General features: G+C 41.9%; 1 protein-coding gene across 1 annotated transcript in view; it reads right to left on the bottom strand.

Moving 5' to 3' along the window:
- Window positions 1–15,111, bottom strand: part of akap6 (A kinase (PRKA) anchor protein 6) — a 142,895-nt gene that overhangs the window by 88,833 nt on the left and 38,951 nt on the right. The window contains exons 11-12 of the mRNA XM_070920560.1: window positions 13,993–14,089; window positions 12,334–12,536 (exon numbers count right to left, since the gene is read on the bottom strand). Of these exons, the coding sequence (XP_070776661.1) occupies window positions 12,334–12,536; window positions 13,993–14,089 (300 nt within the window). The remainder of the gene's footprint in view (window positions 1–12,333; window positions 12,537–13,992; window positions 14,090–15,111) is intronic.

Below are 15,111 nucleotides of genomic sequence, written 5' to 3'. Positions count from 1 at the left end.
TCATACATCCTACACTTCCCCCTCTCCCCTCCTCAGCCTTGCTTTTATCACTCTTCATCAAACCTCCCTGCCTTCCTTCTCATCTTTTGTTCTTATATCTTGTTTTATCTTATCCTCCTTCGTTCCATATTTTCACTCTTCTCGCCTTCTTTTTCACTGTTAAACTTTATTCTATCCATCTTTTCTCACTCTTTCTTCTCCTTGTTGTTTTCATCCTTTAAGACCAGCTCTCTTCCATCCCTCCCTCCATCTCCCAGTCCACTCTACACTGCTAACCTTCCCTGCTCATATTCCATGCCTTCATCTTCATCCCTCCCTTTTTTCTTTTCATTTTGCACCTCCTACTCGTCTTTCTCCTCAGTCCTTCCCTCCTTCCTCTCTCTCTTTCCTTCATCCCTCCATCACTCCCTCCATTTCAGCCTGTCCATCCCTCTCCTCTAACCTCCACCTCTCTCTCCATCTCTTCTCATCCTCTTGTCCTTTTGTCTTTCCTCTCTTCCTTCATTTGTCCTGCCATCTTGATACCCATCTCCCTGTTTGTCCTCTCCTCTATCCTTCCTTCTTATACTCCTCCTTCACTGCTCTCTTATCCTGTCCATTACTTTTCTTCCTCCCTTCACTCTCCTCCTCCTCGTCTCAGTGAAAGTGAACAGAAACATCTAACTGAGTCCAATACATCGTCTTCAGGCAGTCAGTCGTGACGAGCAGGAATAACTTGCATTTACACCGTTTCTAAAACAGCATCAGATGTAAAACACACACACACACACACTGCATATTCATTCTCATTCATTATTTGTTCAGACAAAAAAATCAACATGAGAAAAAGAACCCCCCCCCCCCCACACACACACACACACACACACACACACCAACATCTGATGCTCTGGTAGTAATTACAGCCTACTGTGGTCCTTTTTTATCTTTTTTATTTAAGAACAAGACGGAGAGTCTTAGAAAAGAGAGGGACGGGAATGTGTGTGTGTGTGTGCACATGTGTGTTTGTGCAGTAAGTGTGTGTGTGTGTGTGTGTGTGTGTGTGTGTGTTTGTGCAGTAAGTGTGTGTGCGCCTTGATGTGCGAATACAAATGAGTGAAATGATATCAAAATGTGGTTTTGATTGTGTGGCTTTGAGAGCAGAGAGGGGGAGGGGGGATGTAATTAAGTCACCAGGAGGACAGTCAGTGTGTGTGTGTGTGTGTGTGTGTGTGTGTACATCTGGACGATGTGTTTATTCTTTGTGTCCTGGAATAGATTTATTCATCTGTATTCATGTGTAAGTCCATGTATGCATGTTGTGTGTGTCTGTTTTTTGTCTGAGCTGAATTCCTTCACAGCCTTCCCTAATGAAAAATAAATAGTGTCCACTGTCTCAGAACATCTTTTCAATCAGCTGGAAAACAGACCGAGAGAAAAATAGACAAAACATCTCATCTGCTCATCAGAGAGGGAATCATCTTCCTCCTTCAGTCTAAAAACATCACATTCTCATGCTCTTATTTTGAAATAAAATCCTCTCTGTCTCTTGTTGCAAAGTCACAACAGAAGGTAGAAACAATAAATAAGATCAGTTCTGTTAAAGGAGGCGTGAGGAGGAGCGATGAGCAGAAATGTGTTGACGTACGGGAGAAAACAGGAGTAAAAATAAAACTCTCAGAAATTATAAAAACATAATAATTATGTGTGTATGTGTGAGTGTTTGCATACTGACTTCTTTGGTTACTCTAAATGGTTATCACTCGAACACACCTGGGACACAACACACCTTTTCACTACTTCCTGTTCCTACACACTCATGATTACAACACATGATGACCCCTGTTTTGATGTCCTGCGCTGTAAAACGTTCTGATGGAACCACACATGTGGAGGGACGGCCACTCACGGCAGCACACACACATAAATACAAGCTTCACTTCTGCATGTAACCACTAAAAGAAAGCTGGAGGAGAAACATCCAAACTTTCTTCCAGCCGTCAGTCAAAGTGTCGAGCTGACGGAAGCGAACTCATTTCTCGGCTCTCCAGGCGTCGGCTCGTTAACCGACCGCTCTGCCGCCGCCGCCACTTTCCTGCAACTTTCATCAAACTCAACTACCTCCTCTAATAATCACCACCGCCATATCCATGTTTAACAAGGTAATATGACACAAACCCTGTGTAGCTTCAAAAAAAAAGAAAAGAAAAACAGCCACTTTAAATATTCACTTTTACCATCCACGTAATTAAATATTTGAAAAATATCAGGAATGGAAAATTAAAAGAGAAAAAGCCCGCCGCCACCACTATCAATTTATTCCCTCTCTCAGAGTGCATTAGAAACGTCAGATTGCCGTTGGCAAAGACACAGAAAGAGCTGGCTGTTTTTTTTTAAACTCACTTTATAAATTACATTTTGGAGTGCTCTGGCATGCTAATACCTGCTGCCATGGAGAGCAGACAGCGTTAATTATTTCTTATTGGGATCGGCGGCGATTATTTGCATATTTCATTTAGCTGTTATAGATGTTGCAGGTGGGAGGGAGGAGAGCAGGGCGTGTGAGACAGTTTTCACTTTGTGTCTCAACAACTTTTGGATGAAAAAAAAAGAAAAAAAAAGATGGATTCACTGACCGCATGTGTTCAGAGGAGCATTCATTTAGGCTGATTTCAGTCATTTCCATGAGCCGCAGCAGATTATTGGTGATAATTAACAACATCAGCTTTCAATATCACGCAGGCTCTGATGCAAAAAGGTCAGAAAACAGTTTTAAGAACCTCAGTGTGCTAAAACATCAATTATAACGTCATTTATACTCAATTGGCTTCATGAGCGGCTCGATGCGAGGACAACAACAGCAGGAAGTCAAACTTTTAAACAGTTTACTGGGAAAGCGACACGTTGAAACTCAGTTCATCACGAACACACGTCCACCTTCAGAGGAAGCACACAGCGGCAGTGGAAAGTTTATTGAAAGACTTATGAATCTTAATGTTTGGACAGTTCAGTTAATTCTGACTCACGATTAAGTTTGATTGAAACCAGCAGAGCAGCAAGTTGAAAAAAACGAATTGGTTATCAGAATAATTCCATTATTATAACACAAATTTCATATTTATCTTCAAAACATTTGACTCTTGAACAAACTATTAACGTTGACTCCTGTTTAATATTTGTCCTCCAACACCAACTTAATTTAATCCAAATATGAATTTAAGACTTTGGTCAAAATCTAAAATGAAATATCTTAAACTGTTTGAGTTAGAAAATGTACACTGAAGGAACAACTGCACTATTTGACTTGTTATTATAGTATTATGACATTAAAATTACATCCATGTGAAATGACTTATTCCATTGAAAGGTGCAGATCTTGTGGATTATACAGATGTCACAACATTATTAATGCTCTGGTGAAGCCAACTAAATGTAGCACACATTGGAGTCGTGGTGACTCTTGATAAACAGGTTTCTGGTGATAATTTCACACGATGGTGATCTTTTCTGGATGTTTGGTTTTTTTCTCTTATGTATTTGTCTGATTCCCTCTTTTATTTTTGTAAAATATGGACTGAAACGTCTGAAATAAAGTTAAATGTTTGATTATCCTTTAATTTAGATTCATTTAAAGCCAAATCCAACATTTGGCTTTGTTTTACGTGAGAAACGTACTTTTGTTTGTTTATCCCAGAATCAGACGTCTTCAGATAATGAAGTAAGTTACGGAAGAATTCAAATGAAATGAATGGTCATGAAGTGAAATTCAAATCATATAATGGCGTCTTTACATTCATTGATGAACTACAAATCTATATGTTCTTATGTTTGTTGAAACTCACTCCTCAAAGCTTTCAGTTTTATTGAGTAAGAGTTCATTAAGGATGAAAGAGGAGAAACATTAACATTTAATTTACAGTTTTATGAAATGATGCACGATATCTAGATCAGCTTCAGTGTGAACTGCTTGAATTTGTTTTTTTCTGAGAATTTAAGGGCTCTTCTGGAGACACTTATGGGGAATATCAGAGTTCGATATGTTAAATAACTTTATTCATATATTCCTGATCCAGCAAACTTTCATCTCTTGGTTTATTTTAAAGAGCTAACCTACAGTGTTGGTGTGAAACTTGCTGCTGCTGTGTAACATAAAAACCCTCCAGCTGCAAACACTGAGGTTTATCACTTTCAAATGACCTGGAAATGCAGCTTTGCAGATCTTAAACCAGGGATTAACACCAACACTGAGATTTTTTTAACACAAATTATCCTGATAGCGTCACTGCGTGGTTAAACTAAGTCCCCAAACTTCCCAACTTTAATCTTAATTTATGTAAAGTGCTGTGTGGTGGAGCTCCGGGAGCGGGACGAGCCGTCTGATGGGCTCTATCAGGTATCAGGCAGGAGTCCAACACTCGGTAATTTGATTTAAAAAGCTGGTAATAACCTGAGGTCAATATTTAAATCACTCAGAGGGGGAGAAGAGCCGCTCTGCATGTTCAGGATGCTTCAATCTCCACGCTCAGAGTCAACCATCCTGGATCTCTATCGCAGTCACTTCCCTTTTTCTTACTTCCCTCCTCTTCCTCGTCTCATCCTCCTCTTTTTTACTGTTTTCATTTCTCCTGTCCTCGCTGCTTTCCTCCTCCTCGCCCCAGAAAACATTCTCAGCTCTTCGGTATTTAAACTGAAACTTATCTTTTATGAAGATTATTTGAGAGAGAAACTGAATTGTAGACAACATATATGTGAAACCGTAAGCCACAATGTATTAACTGAAACTAAAAGGAAGAGCTGTTGTGAAAAGTCTCCTTTGTGGTGGTGTGTTCAGTGACGCTCCGAGATTCCATGACTGGAGACTGGAGCCAAAAAAAGAAAAACGAAATCTTGTGCTTTTCTCTGTTTTATGTGACTGTGAAGATCACGGGAGGACGAATCAACGTCACATTGGGCTCTCAAAACTTCTGATGGACTTTTACTGACTGAATGATACATTTAAAAAACATATTCAACAGATTTATGATTAAAGTAATCACTGGTTTCAGCCGTATGAAATCCATAAAACAAAGACAGCTTGGTTAAGGTTGAAGAAAGATTGACCAACATTTACTAACATTAAACTAAATCCACAATCTTTCACTAATTATCCAAAACTAAGCCTAACTGTAACCACGTCCTGCATCCACCCTGAGCACCAACCGTGCGGTGCAACACTGTAGTGTTTCCTTTGCTTGAAAATATGTCCCTGAATAGATCTTCACTTCTCCTCCTGAGTCTGAGAGGTTCTCTCCATCTTTTTTTCCCTCATTCTTTTACCTTGATTCCTCCTCTCTTCACCCATCCCCACCTTGATCCATACTGTCCCTCCCTCCTCTCTCCCTCCCCTCCCCCCTCCTCCCTGCCTCCCTCACTCCTCCTCTGTGTGGTCTGTAGGGTGAAATAGAGGCCTGAGGCCAACAAGCTGTCTCCACCAGCTACACTGATAAGACACACACACACACACACACACACAGTCAGAGTCACCATACAAGTGCCAACAGTCACAATCACAAATGTACAAGTGCCTCGTCTACACACACACACACACACACACACACACACACACACAGTAAACGTTATTTAACTGTGTGAAGTGCCACCTGGGAGGTCACTTCTTACCTTACTTACTTCCAAAATGTCTCTCTCTCTCTCTCACACACACACACACACACACACACACACACACACACACACACACACGCTCACACACAAACATACAAACACACAAACACACACATACAAACACAACATGTGTGCGCACAAAATGTATCCAGAAAAAGCTACATGTGTTCTTTGCGTGTCAGAAATGTGGATGTATGTGTGTTCAAGGGGTGTGTGTGTGTGTGTGTGTGTGTGTGTGTGCTCAGGGCTGTTTGGTTCAGCTCTCTAACAGGATTTGTGTCCCCCGTGTCCAAAGGAACATGGTCTAATCTCGACCCATCGCCTCTCTTCCACCTCACCCTGCGTGACACGCCCCAACCTCACCACCCCCCCCCCCCCCCCACCCCCCCTCCCCAGGGAAATTGGTATGTTCCAGACTTCCAGACTCTCTTGGAAAAAGAAAATGATATATACAAAAATATACAGTGAGGCTGGCTTGATATTGTACAGTATGTGCTATCTCAGGAGCGGAGTACGAAGTGGATAAAGAAATCAGAAAATATATTAAAATGAAGAGAAGATTAGAATACAATTTCAGTTATTTATGTTGATTTTCTTCGCATCCTCTTTCAGGGTCAGAGTTAGATGTTTTAAGCCTCCCTCCGTTTCTCACAGTTCTGCTTTAAGAAATGTGATATTACTTATTTATCATTTTATCTTTTGTTGGGTCTCTGATAGTAAAGAGCAACATGAAACATGTTAAAGAAAGCCTGTAGTATGTTGTTCTTTTAAGTCTCTTCATCACGCGTGAGACCACTGGATCAATGTCACCTTCATTATTCTTGGGATTTGTGAATAATTAAATAAAACAGTTACCACAATCGGTGCATTTTGGGAGGAGCCCTGCAGAGCTATTTTAGGAGCAGTCAGTTCAACCTCAGTCTGTGATTACTGACGCCAATATCCATCCAGAGCTGACCTTTAGTGATCAGATATTTACTGTCAGATAGACATCACATATTTCCAAACTAACCTTGTCATGTAATCAGTAAACAAATAAGGAATAAGCTCCTTTGAGTCGTGAGCAGGGCCCCCAGCCCTCCCCAACCCCTGATTAATTGGATAAATACAAATATTGAAGTTGCTGAAATATTTTAATAACTAGGATTTTTCATTACACATAAAGGTCTAAATGTCTTCTCCGCGCTGCCAGGAGATACTGAACACTTTATGTGTTGCTTTTCTTTTTTTTTTGTTTGCTGATGTTTCTATTTCTTACATGTAGAATGTAAAAATACAGAGGACATGACCTCAGCGTGGTCGTGCTGAGGTTATTAAAGAATAACAGCGAACACCTGTAACTCCAGAGAAAGATTCACATTCAGGAGCTGTCACTGAACACATCCATTCACCTTTTCAGTGTGTGTGTGTGTGTGTGTGTGTGTGTGTGTGCGTGTGTGTGTGTGTTACCAGACTCAGTCCAATCCCCTGTAATGTGACAGACAAATCCCACTAAGCTGTTAAATATTACACTGCTTTCACACTCGTATTAAACACCTTTCTACCTCTCTCACTCGCTCTCTGTCTGTGTTCACTCACACCGCCAAAACACACACACACACACACACACACACACACACTCAACCTTTACCTTCATCTTCAATATGCAAAAAACGCTACAGATACCACTTTAAAATCTTCACACAAGCACAACAAATCTTTCAAATGCAGCGACACACTGTAGAAGACACATAACACAATATTCTCATACGACACACACACACACACACACACACACACACACACACACACACACACACACACACACACACACACCTCTGAAAGGGTTTATGTGTGTGTGTGTGTGTGTGTGTGTGTATTGAGGGTGTGTGTGTGTCCTAATCCCCGGTGCTGCCCATCTTGTTGAAACGTTATATTTGCTGGTATCAGTGTATCTTCTCCTTCGCCGCCTAATCCCACCATCCCGGCTCTGATATTTCCTGACATTTACATGAATCACCCCTCTCCAGACGGATGGACGGAGAGAAAGGGGGAGGAGGGAGGGATAGGGGGAGAGCTGGAAGATGGAGGGAGAGGTGGAGGAGGAATGGACAGATGGGGGATGCAGTGAAAGATATAAGATGATGCCAGAAGAGGTGTGAAAGTAAAGATCTACAGGGAAAGAAAAGAGGAGGGACGGACACCAGGATGGAAGGATGAATGAGGAGGGAGAAAGGAGAAATGGTGAGTGAGAGGGAAAAGAGAGGAGTTGATGAAAGGAGGAAGAAACTGATGCATCAACGACAGATGTGAAAAAAGGGAGATGAGGGGAAACAGAGAAAGGGATGAGAGGATGAGGGACGGAAAAGTAATGAAAGATGTTGGAGAGAGAAGAAGAAGAAGAAAGGCGAGAAAGAGAGAGGGAGGGAGGAAAGAATGGAAGGATGATCAATTAGGAAGGGATGGATGGATATGGGAGACAAAAAGGTGTGGAGGGGGGGAGTGATAATGAAGGGGAAGATAAAAAGAGGGGGTACAGGTAGGAAAGGAGAGGACAGATGGAGGAATAACAAAGGGAAGGGGGGGGTGGATGATGAAATGGAGGATAGAGGGAAAGAAACACTGATGCACAAGGAAGTCAGGAAAACTGGAGGGATGGATGGAGAGAAAACTGGATAGACAAACTGAGGAACTGAAGGAGGAAGAAGAGAGAGGAGGAGGAAGAGATGGAAAAAGGAAAGATGAAGGGAGAGAAGGACGGACGGGTGGACATGTCTCTCTGTCTCCATCTGTTAGTATTAAAATGTAAAGATGAGTCAAAAGAAGGAGGGATCAATAATGAGATGACAGACTGAAAAGTCGGACACCTTGTCAGCGACATATGTTAACAACAAGCTCTTATGAGCACCAGGAGACACACACACACACACACACACACACAGTATTACTCACTGGGGACTCGTTAAGGCCCAGCCTAAATTAATGACCTCACACCACACCTGTTGTTGCTACAGCGACCATATCAGCCATTAATTAATAGAAGGGAAGAGATGAAAGACAGAATACTTCAACATAAGGTCCACTTACTGGCTTTCTCCAGGGACTTTCATTGGAATTCCATTCGCTGAAGAAGACGGTGAGATGCAGATGAAAGCGCCAATATAAGCTAGTAAGTGGACCTTAAAGGGGCCAGTTGGTGCAAAATGTGAACACAAGTTTTGTGAAGAGTTGACAACATCTAACCACATGTGGATCAATATCATATAACCTTTTGAACAGTTTGTCTTTTAATCTGCAACGTTTCATCCTCAAAGACGCATTTTCTTCAAAGCTGCTGACTTCTAAGTGTATTCCTGTAGCAGAAGTATTTCATCAGTCTTGATTTCTTTACATTTAGAGAAGTGTAACGTAAAGTTAAGTAATATTATCAGTGGTATCATCATTAACCTGCGATGACATTGTATTTAGATAAATGTGTCCAAACATGTGATATATACACCAGCAGCCTGCAGAGATGCAGTCACATTCAGTAAAATGCGTGCTAACTATCTGAGAGCCGGGTGTGAAATATGTCATTTGCTTCTGCTCTTAATTGCACTAAAAATGAAGATTAAGAGGATGAATTATTGATACAAGTTGGTATTTAATCTTTTGTAATGAAAAGTGGATCCGCTGGTTATAAATATTGTACGAGGCTTCATAATTTGATAAATTTATTCCAATTTGCCCTTTATTTTGCCCTTTAGTCAAGGTTATGTTCATTTAAACACACACACACACACACACACACACACACACACACACACACACACACACGTAGATGCTCACAAGCCTGCACTGAAAACACAAACACATACACACAAATGAACTGCAGTGTGTTTAACTGCCCTCTGCCCTTGGTCATTCTTGTATCATCTTTTTTTTTTAACACACACACACACAAACATGATGCCCTTGGTTGACCTTGCAGTCTGCCCCCCCCCCTCCCTCCCCCCCTCCTCGGTGTTCGGTGTCTGTAGCAGTAATTAGGCCATGCATCTGAGTGTCATTAAAGAGCACTAGCAGATAATGAACACACAGTAAAGCCACATTCAGGGATTTTACTGCACAAATTATTGATTTTATTTCCTGCACAACACCATCAAGCTGTCTGATGGATGTGAACGGTTGAAAAGGCCGTAGTGTTACCAGGTGGTCTCAGGTCTCAGGTCTCAGGTTCAACACCAAAACCAGCGAGCAGGACTCTGAATCACTTTGTCATAGTTGTTGACCACAGCTGACGCTGAAAATAAAACTGTCACATCTGATTACGAGCCGCGTTAGGGTCATACTTGACTTGTACGAAACATAAATGTGGGTGGGGGGCTTTTTGTTTTGTTTTGGTTGCTGCCTGGACACACGTGTAAACGTAAAACAGTGTGATGTTCAGGAGCAACATTCATGAGTCCTGAGACCTGAACATTCATGAAACTCATGAAACTCGTCAGACTCTACTTAAGACTTCAGCTGGACTCGTCTCAAAGACATCAAGACTTGATATGAGACTTTCCCAAAAAGACATCTGGGTCCCACTTAATATATTGGCGGCCATTTTGTGCCTTGGATAACATGAAACCTGTCATGGACTTGTCTCAATAACTTGAGTCCTGACTTTATCTTGTCTCAAATGACTTGAGACTCAACCTTAACTTGCTTTAAATAGTTTGAGTCCTGACTTGGACTAGTCTGGAATGAACTGAGACTTGAGAAAGCTCCTGATTACTCCTGAAAACACTGGCCTCCCACAGAAGGAGGATCTTGCAGGTTTTGGACTTCACTGTTAGTTTAGGTTCATTGTTCAGCTGCCCAGAACAGACGTGAGCTGAATAACTTAAAATATCACAGAAGTTTGAGCAGCGAACAGAAATAATTCAGCAGGTTCACACCTCAGTCTGTTGTTTGGAGGTTTTACGGATCAAAGCTTTAAGTGCAGAGGGAGATTCACGCAGATAATGAATGGACTGTTAATGTGGCCAAGCAGCTAATGGACACACACACACGTAAAAACACAGACAACACACAAGTACAAAAATACACATTCACACACAAACACACACACACACACACACACGCACACACACACACACACACACACACACACACACACACACACATAGAGGTGGTAGCTGGCTAATGGCTGTCACTGTTGACTGATCACAGTGATCAGGCTGCTGCAGCTCTAATTGCAACTAAACAATCTGAAAATAACCAGAGTCAGGTCTGCTAGAGGAGGAGGAGGAGGAGGAGGGGGAGGAGGAGGAGAGGAAGAAGAAAGAACAACCAGTGAGGAGAGGAAGACGAGGAGAGGAAGTGGAGGACAAACAAGGAAACAAGGACAGGGAAGAGGAAACGAAATTAAACAGATGAAATGAGACAGAGAGAAAGAAAAAAGCAGGGACATCTGATGAAAGAGGGACGGATTAAAGAAAAACAAGGAGACAGGAAGGAAGGAAGGAGTCAAACAAGTGAGGATGCAAGGAAGGAAGGGGTTAACAAGGAACTAACTGGATGAAGGAGGAGGGAAGCAATAATGACAAGAAGGATGACACGAAAATGGGAAAGAAAGAAGGAAGGTGGAAGAACAGGAAAGTGAGGGTCAAAGAAACAAAAGAAAAAGCTAATAACCACAGAAATACGTGAAGGAGGGAAGAAAGGAACCAAAATCAGGCCGGGTCCTAATCATAGGCTAATCTGATCTGGGTAGGGTCCCGCTCTATTGCTGCAGGTGTCGAGTCAAATACAGAGTTGAAGGATGCAAACTGTAACAATGGGTCTAAATCAGGTGGATAGGGACCAGGTCTGACTGTCCTCGGGTCCCTTTCCGACCTAGGAGGTTTTTCTCATGGCCATGGTCCGAGATTTTGGATCCTTTTAGACCTCTACCTCAAGTACTTAGGGAGAAGATGTGGACTATCTCAAGGTGCCACTGGAGTTATCAGATCTTCGTTGTTTTACGTGTACTGTGTTCACATGTATCTGCTCCTACTAGGGACCTTCAGATTAGGGATCTTAAAGGGAGCAACATCTGTCAGTTATAAGATTTGACTGAAAGTTATCTGGAGGGAGGGAAATGAAGTATTAAGCTTTCTTTCAATAAAATATACTGCAACAAAATGTAATAAAATATAGGAGATGTTTGTAAGAATCTGACGGGAAGAAGGATAAAATGATGTGAAGAGAAGGAAGAGAATGAACAAATGAACAGAGCAATAAAGCACACGGAGCAGAAGAAGGAAGTCGAGGAGAGAAATGTTGTTTTTGTGTGTAGAAGGGAAGAGACACAAGGCCACAGATGACTCATGGGATTTCTAAACACACACACACAGCAGTGACAAGATGTGAATGACAGGACACACAGAAAGGGAGATTACATCCAATTAACCAAGTCCAGTCAATTAACCAGCAGCCAATTAGAACTGAGAAACCAATCAGGATGTTAATTGGCAGCCAATACAAACGTTACAAAGAAATTTACAAAGGACCGTGTGACAGTGAGCTGAGTGTGTGTGTGTGTGTGTGTGTGTGTGTGACAGAGAGAGAGAGGGATAACAGGGATCAACTAGAGAGGAAATGGAAGGATATAAACCGAAGAGTAAAAAACAAACAAAAAACAGATGAACAGAATCTCAGAGAGACTCAAAGCTGAACAGAAAATAAAAACCACCGCTCGTTTTTTACCTTGAGGCCGTCCGCTGGGCACGGAGTCTGCCGATTGGCCGACGGGTCTCCCGAGGCTGTGAAGGGTTCGTGCGATTGGCTGGTGTAGAGGAGGCGGGCCTGGATGCAGCGGAGGGCGCGGAGCATCCAGCCATGTTGGCGCCGGATCTGCCGCTGGAGCTGATCCCATTGGCTGGAAACCATACGGAGGATATCCTTCAGACCTGGAGGGCGAGAGACATAGGGATAAACCAGAAAGAAGGGAGAGAGAGAGAGAGATTCAGAGAGACTGAAGAAGAGAAAAACATTGGTGCCGATCCAATCGTCAAACTCATTTCAGACGAGCTCGTAAAATAAACAAATCGTGCCAGAAGGAGGAAAGGTCACCAACTTCTTCTTGTCAAATCCTTAATGATCCCAACACTTCTGCTAACAGGGATTAATGTCTTCACCAACAAAACCAGATTATATATATTCAGTGTGTTTATGTCAGCTTTACTGACCGCAGAGCTGAAGTCTATTCTGCTGCCGTAATTGTCGGTTACTAGTTGTAACCAGGCGCTGGTTGTCAGCTAAATCCCTGAAAGGTATAATATAGATGTCAACCATGCTTCTGCAGACTGATCCAGGTTGTATGGGAAGTTAATAAGCCCCCATTACTGCAGTGACAACTTACTTGTAAACGTTTTCAATAGAAGTGCATCGAAAGCATTTCAAGTTTTAACAGTTTTGCCATGAAGTCCAAGAGATCTGATGCATATATATATATATATATATATATATATATATATATATATATATATATACATATATAGTCATCAAAATGTTATTGAAACAAAAGTTACACGCAATCTGGACAACAAGGAAACTTTAACTTTTTAACCAAATGTAGCCAGTTTCAAAATAAAAGACAATCTTTTTTAGTTTCATGTCTCCGTTTGTTTGTTTTTTTAATTCATGTGTTTCATCTGATTATGGATTGAAATCATGGATTGAAAGTTTGCTGATTTGTTATCATCTGTAAAGCGCTCTGGGAACTATGTAAGTGAAGACCATTACCATTTAAATACGACCCACGTGCGTTTATGTTTCACTGGCGAGGACCTCTAGTGGCCACGTGCGGTATGACTGTTGTCAGTCAGAGGCAAAGACGGAATAAGTGTGACACCGCTGTTCTTTTACCATTTCCTACCAGCAGTCAGTGGTGCTTTCTTTGGACTGTGACCACGTTCGTTCCCTGATTCTTAACCAAGTCGTAACCATGACGACAAAGGTTCCCTGACATTACAGTAGTTATTTTAACCAAAGCTACGACCTCTTCTTTTCCCGACTCTCTCTCTCTGTCTTTTCTCTCTGGCTGCAAAGATTTGTGAAAACATAAAATGATATTGAATGTTTCTTTCCCTGACAGCCAGTTTCAGCCCGCCGGCTTTTCTTCCTGCTTTTCCATCTCTGCCTCTCCATCTCAGTCTTTGTCTATATCTCTCTCTCGGTCTCTCTTTCGGCTACATTCACACGAGTCCTCCTCTCTGAAGGTCACTCTGTTAATCCAAATATTAATAATGAATGGAACAGAGTTGAGGCTCCATTATGACCACCTGTGTGTGTGTGTTTGAGTGTGTATCCACTCATTGTGTGAGTGTGTAGGAGGTGTGAATGAATATGTGTGTGTGAATATACCTGATTGGTGGGAGGTGATGACAGAGAGCAGTGCTCTGCCTTCCTCCATTATGCTGTCCTTCAGAGCGCTGCGACTGTCCACGTTCAGCTTGAAACTCTGAAACACACAAAGATCATCATCAGGGTCCAGGTATTTGTCTCGTAACGTAAAGGAGAAGTCCGGTCAGGACGAGCCGATCAGGTTGGAAACAAGCTAACAGAGGTGAAGTGTAAAACAACATCCATCACAGTGTGGAGACATCCTGCTTCAACTTTGACCGACTGTGCTTAGTGGTAATGAAGTGAAGCCATTTTAAGAAGGGCTACGACTGATAGTGACGTGATAGTTCCCTAGGAGAAAGAAGGGATGACATGAAGAAGAAGAAAAACAAACATAATTGTGGTAAACAGCAAAAAGGGAAAGAAACGTGGAGTTAAAAGATAGAAAAGAAAAAATAGACGTATAAATGAATGATAAACGAACAGAAGGAAGGATGGAAGGATGGATGGATGGATGGATGGATGGATGGATGGATGGAGGCACAGAGCAGCCTGAGGCGGTGTTGGAAAACACTCCAGTCAGATCTATGAACAACATTACAGCCTTTCTGATTGTGTGTGTGTGTGTGTGTGTGTGTGTGTGTGTGTGTGTGTGTGTGTGTAAGCCTCAAGGTGCTCAGTCCTCAAGACTTAACCACTTCTGACATCCTGCTGTGCTGCTTTGGGAAATGCTGCACACACATACTCTCAAGACTCTGCTGGGGGTGTGTGTGTGTGTGTGTGTGTGTGTGTGTGTGTGTGTGTGTGTGTGTGTGTGTGAATCACTGATCAGCCTGATCTCAAGAGAGATCAATGCATTAAAGGTGCTTCTGCAATTTTGTATTAAGGTCTTAAGCTGAAGACAAGTCACCAAATAGGACACAATTAGGACAAAAGACAAGAGGTGAGATCTCAACTGTCTGTCTATTTTTCTAATTCACATAAACTACAAACAGATATATTAAAACACATATATTTTACATATTTCATGATTGTATATTTCTATTTCCGATGTTAGATTTGTTGTTTCTTTTGTTGTTGTTGTTGTTGTTGATCGTGACCGTGTTTACTGTGTTGAAAACCTACTTGGCAATAAACCTG

This window comes from Enoplosus armatus, chromosome 15 (assembly GCF_043641665.1).
Source record: "Enoplosus armatus isolate fEnoArm2 chromosome 15, fEnoArm2.hap1, whole genome shotgun sequence".
Classification (NCBI taxonomy): Eukaryota; Metazoa; Chordata; class Actinopteri; order Centrarchiformes; family Enoplosidae; genus Enoplosus; species Enoplosus armatus.
The sequence above is the reverse complement of the archived record's forward strand: the minus strand, read 5'-3'. Positions and strand labels throughout refer to the sequence as shown.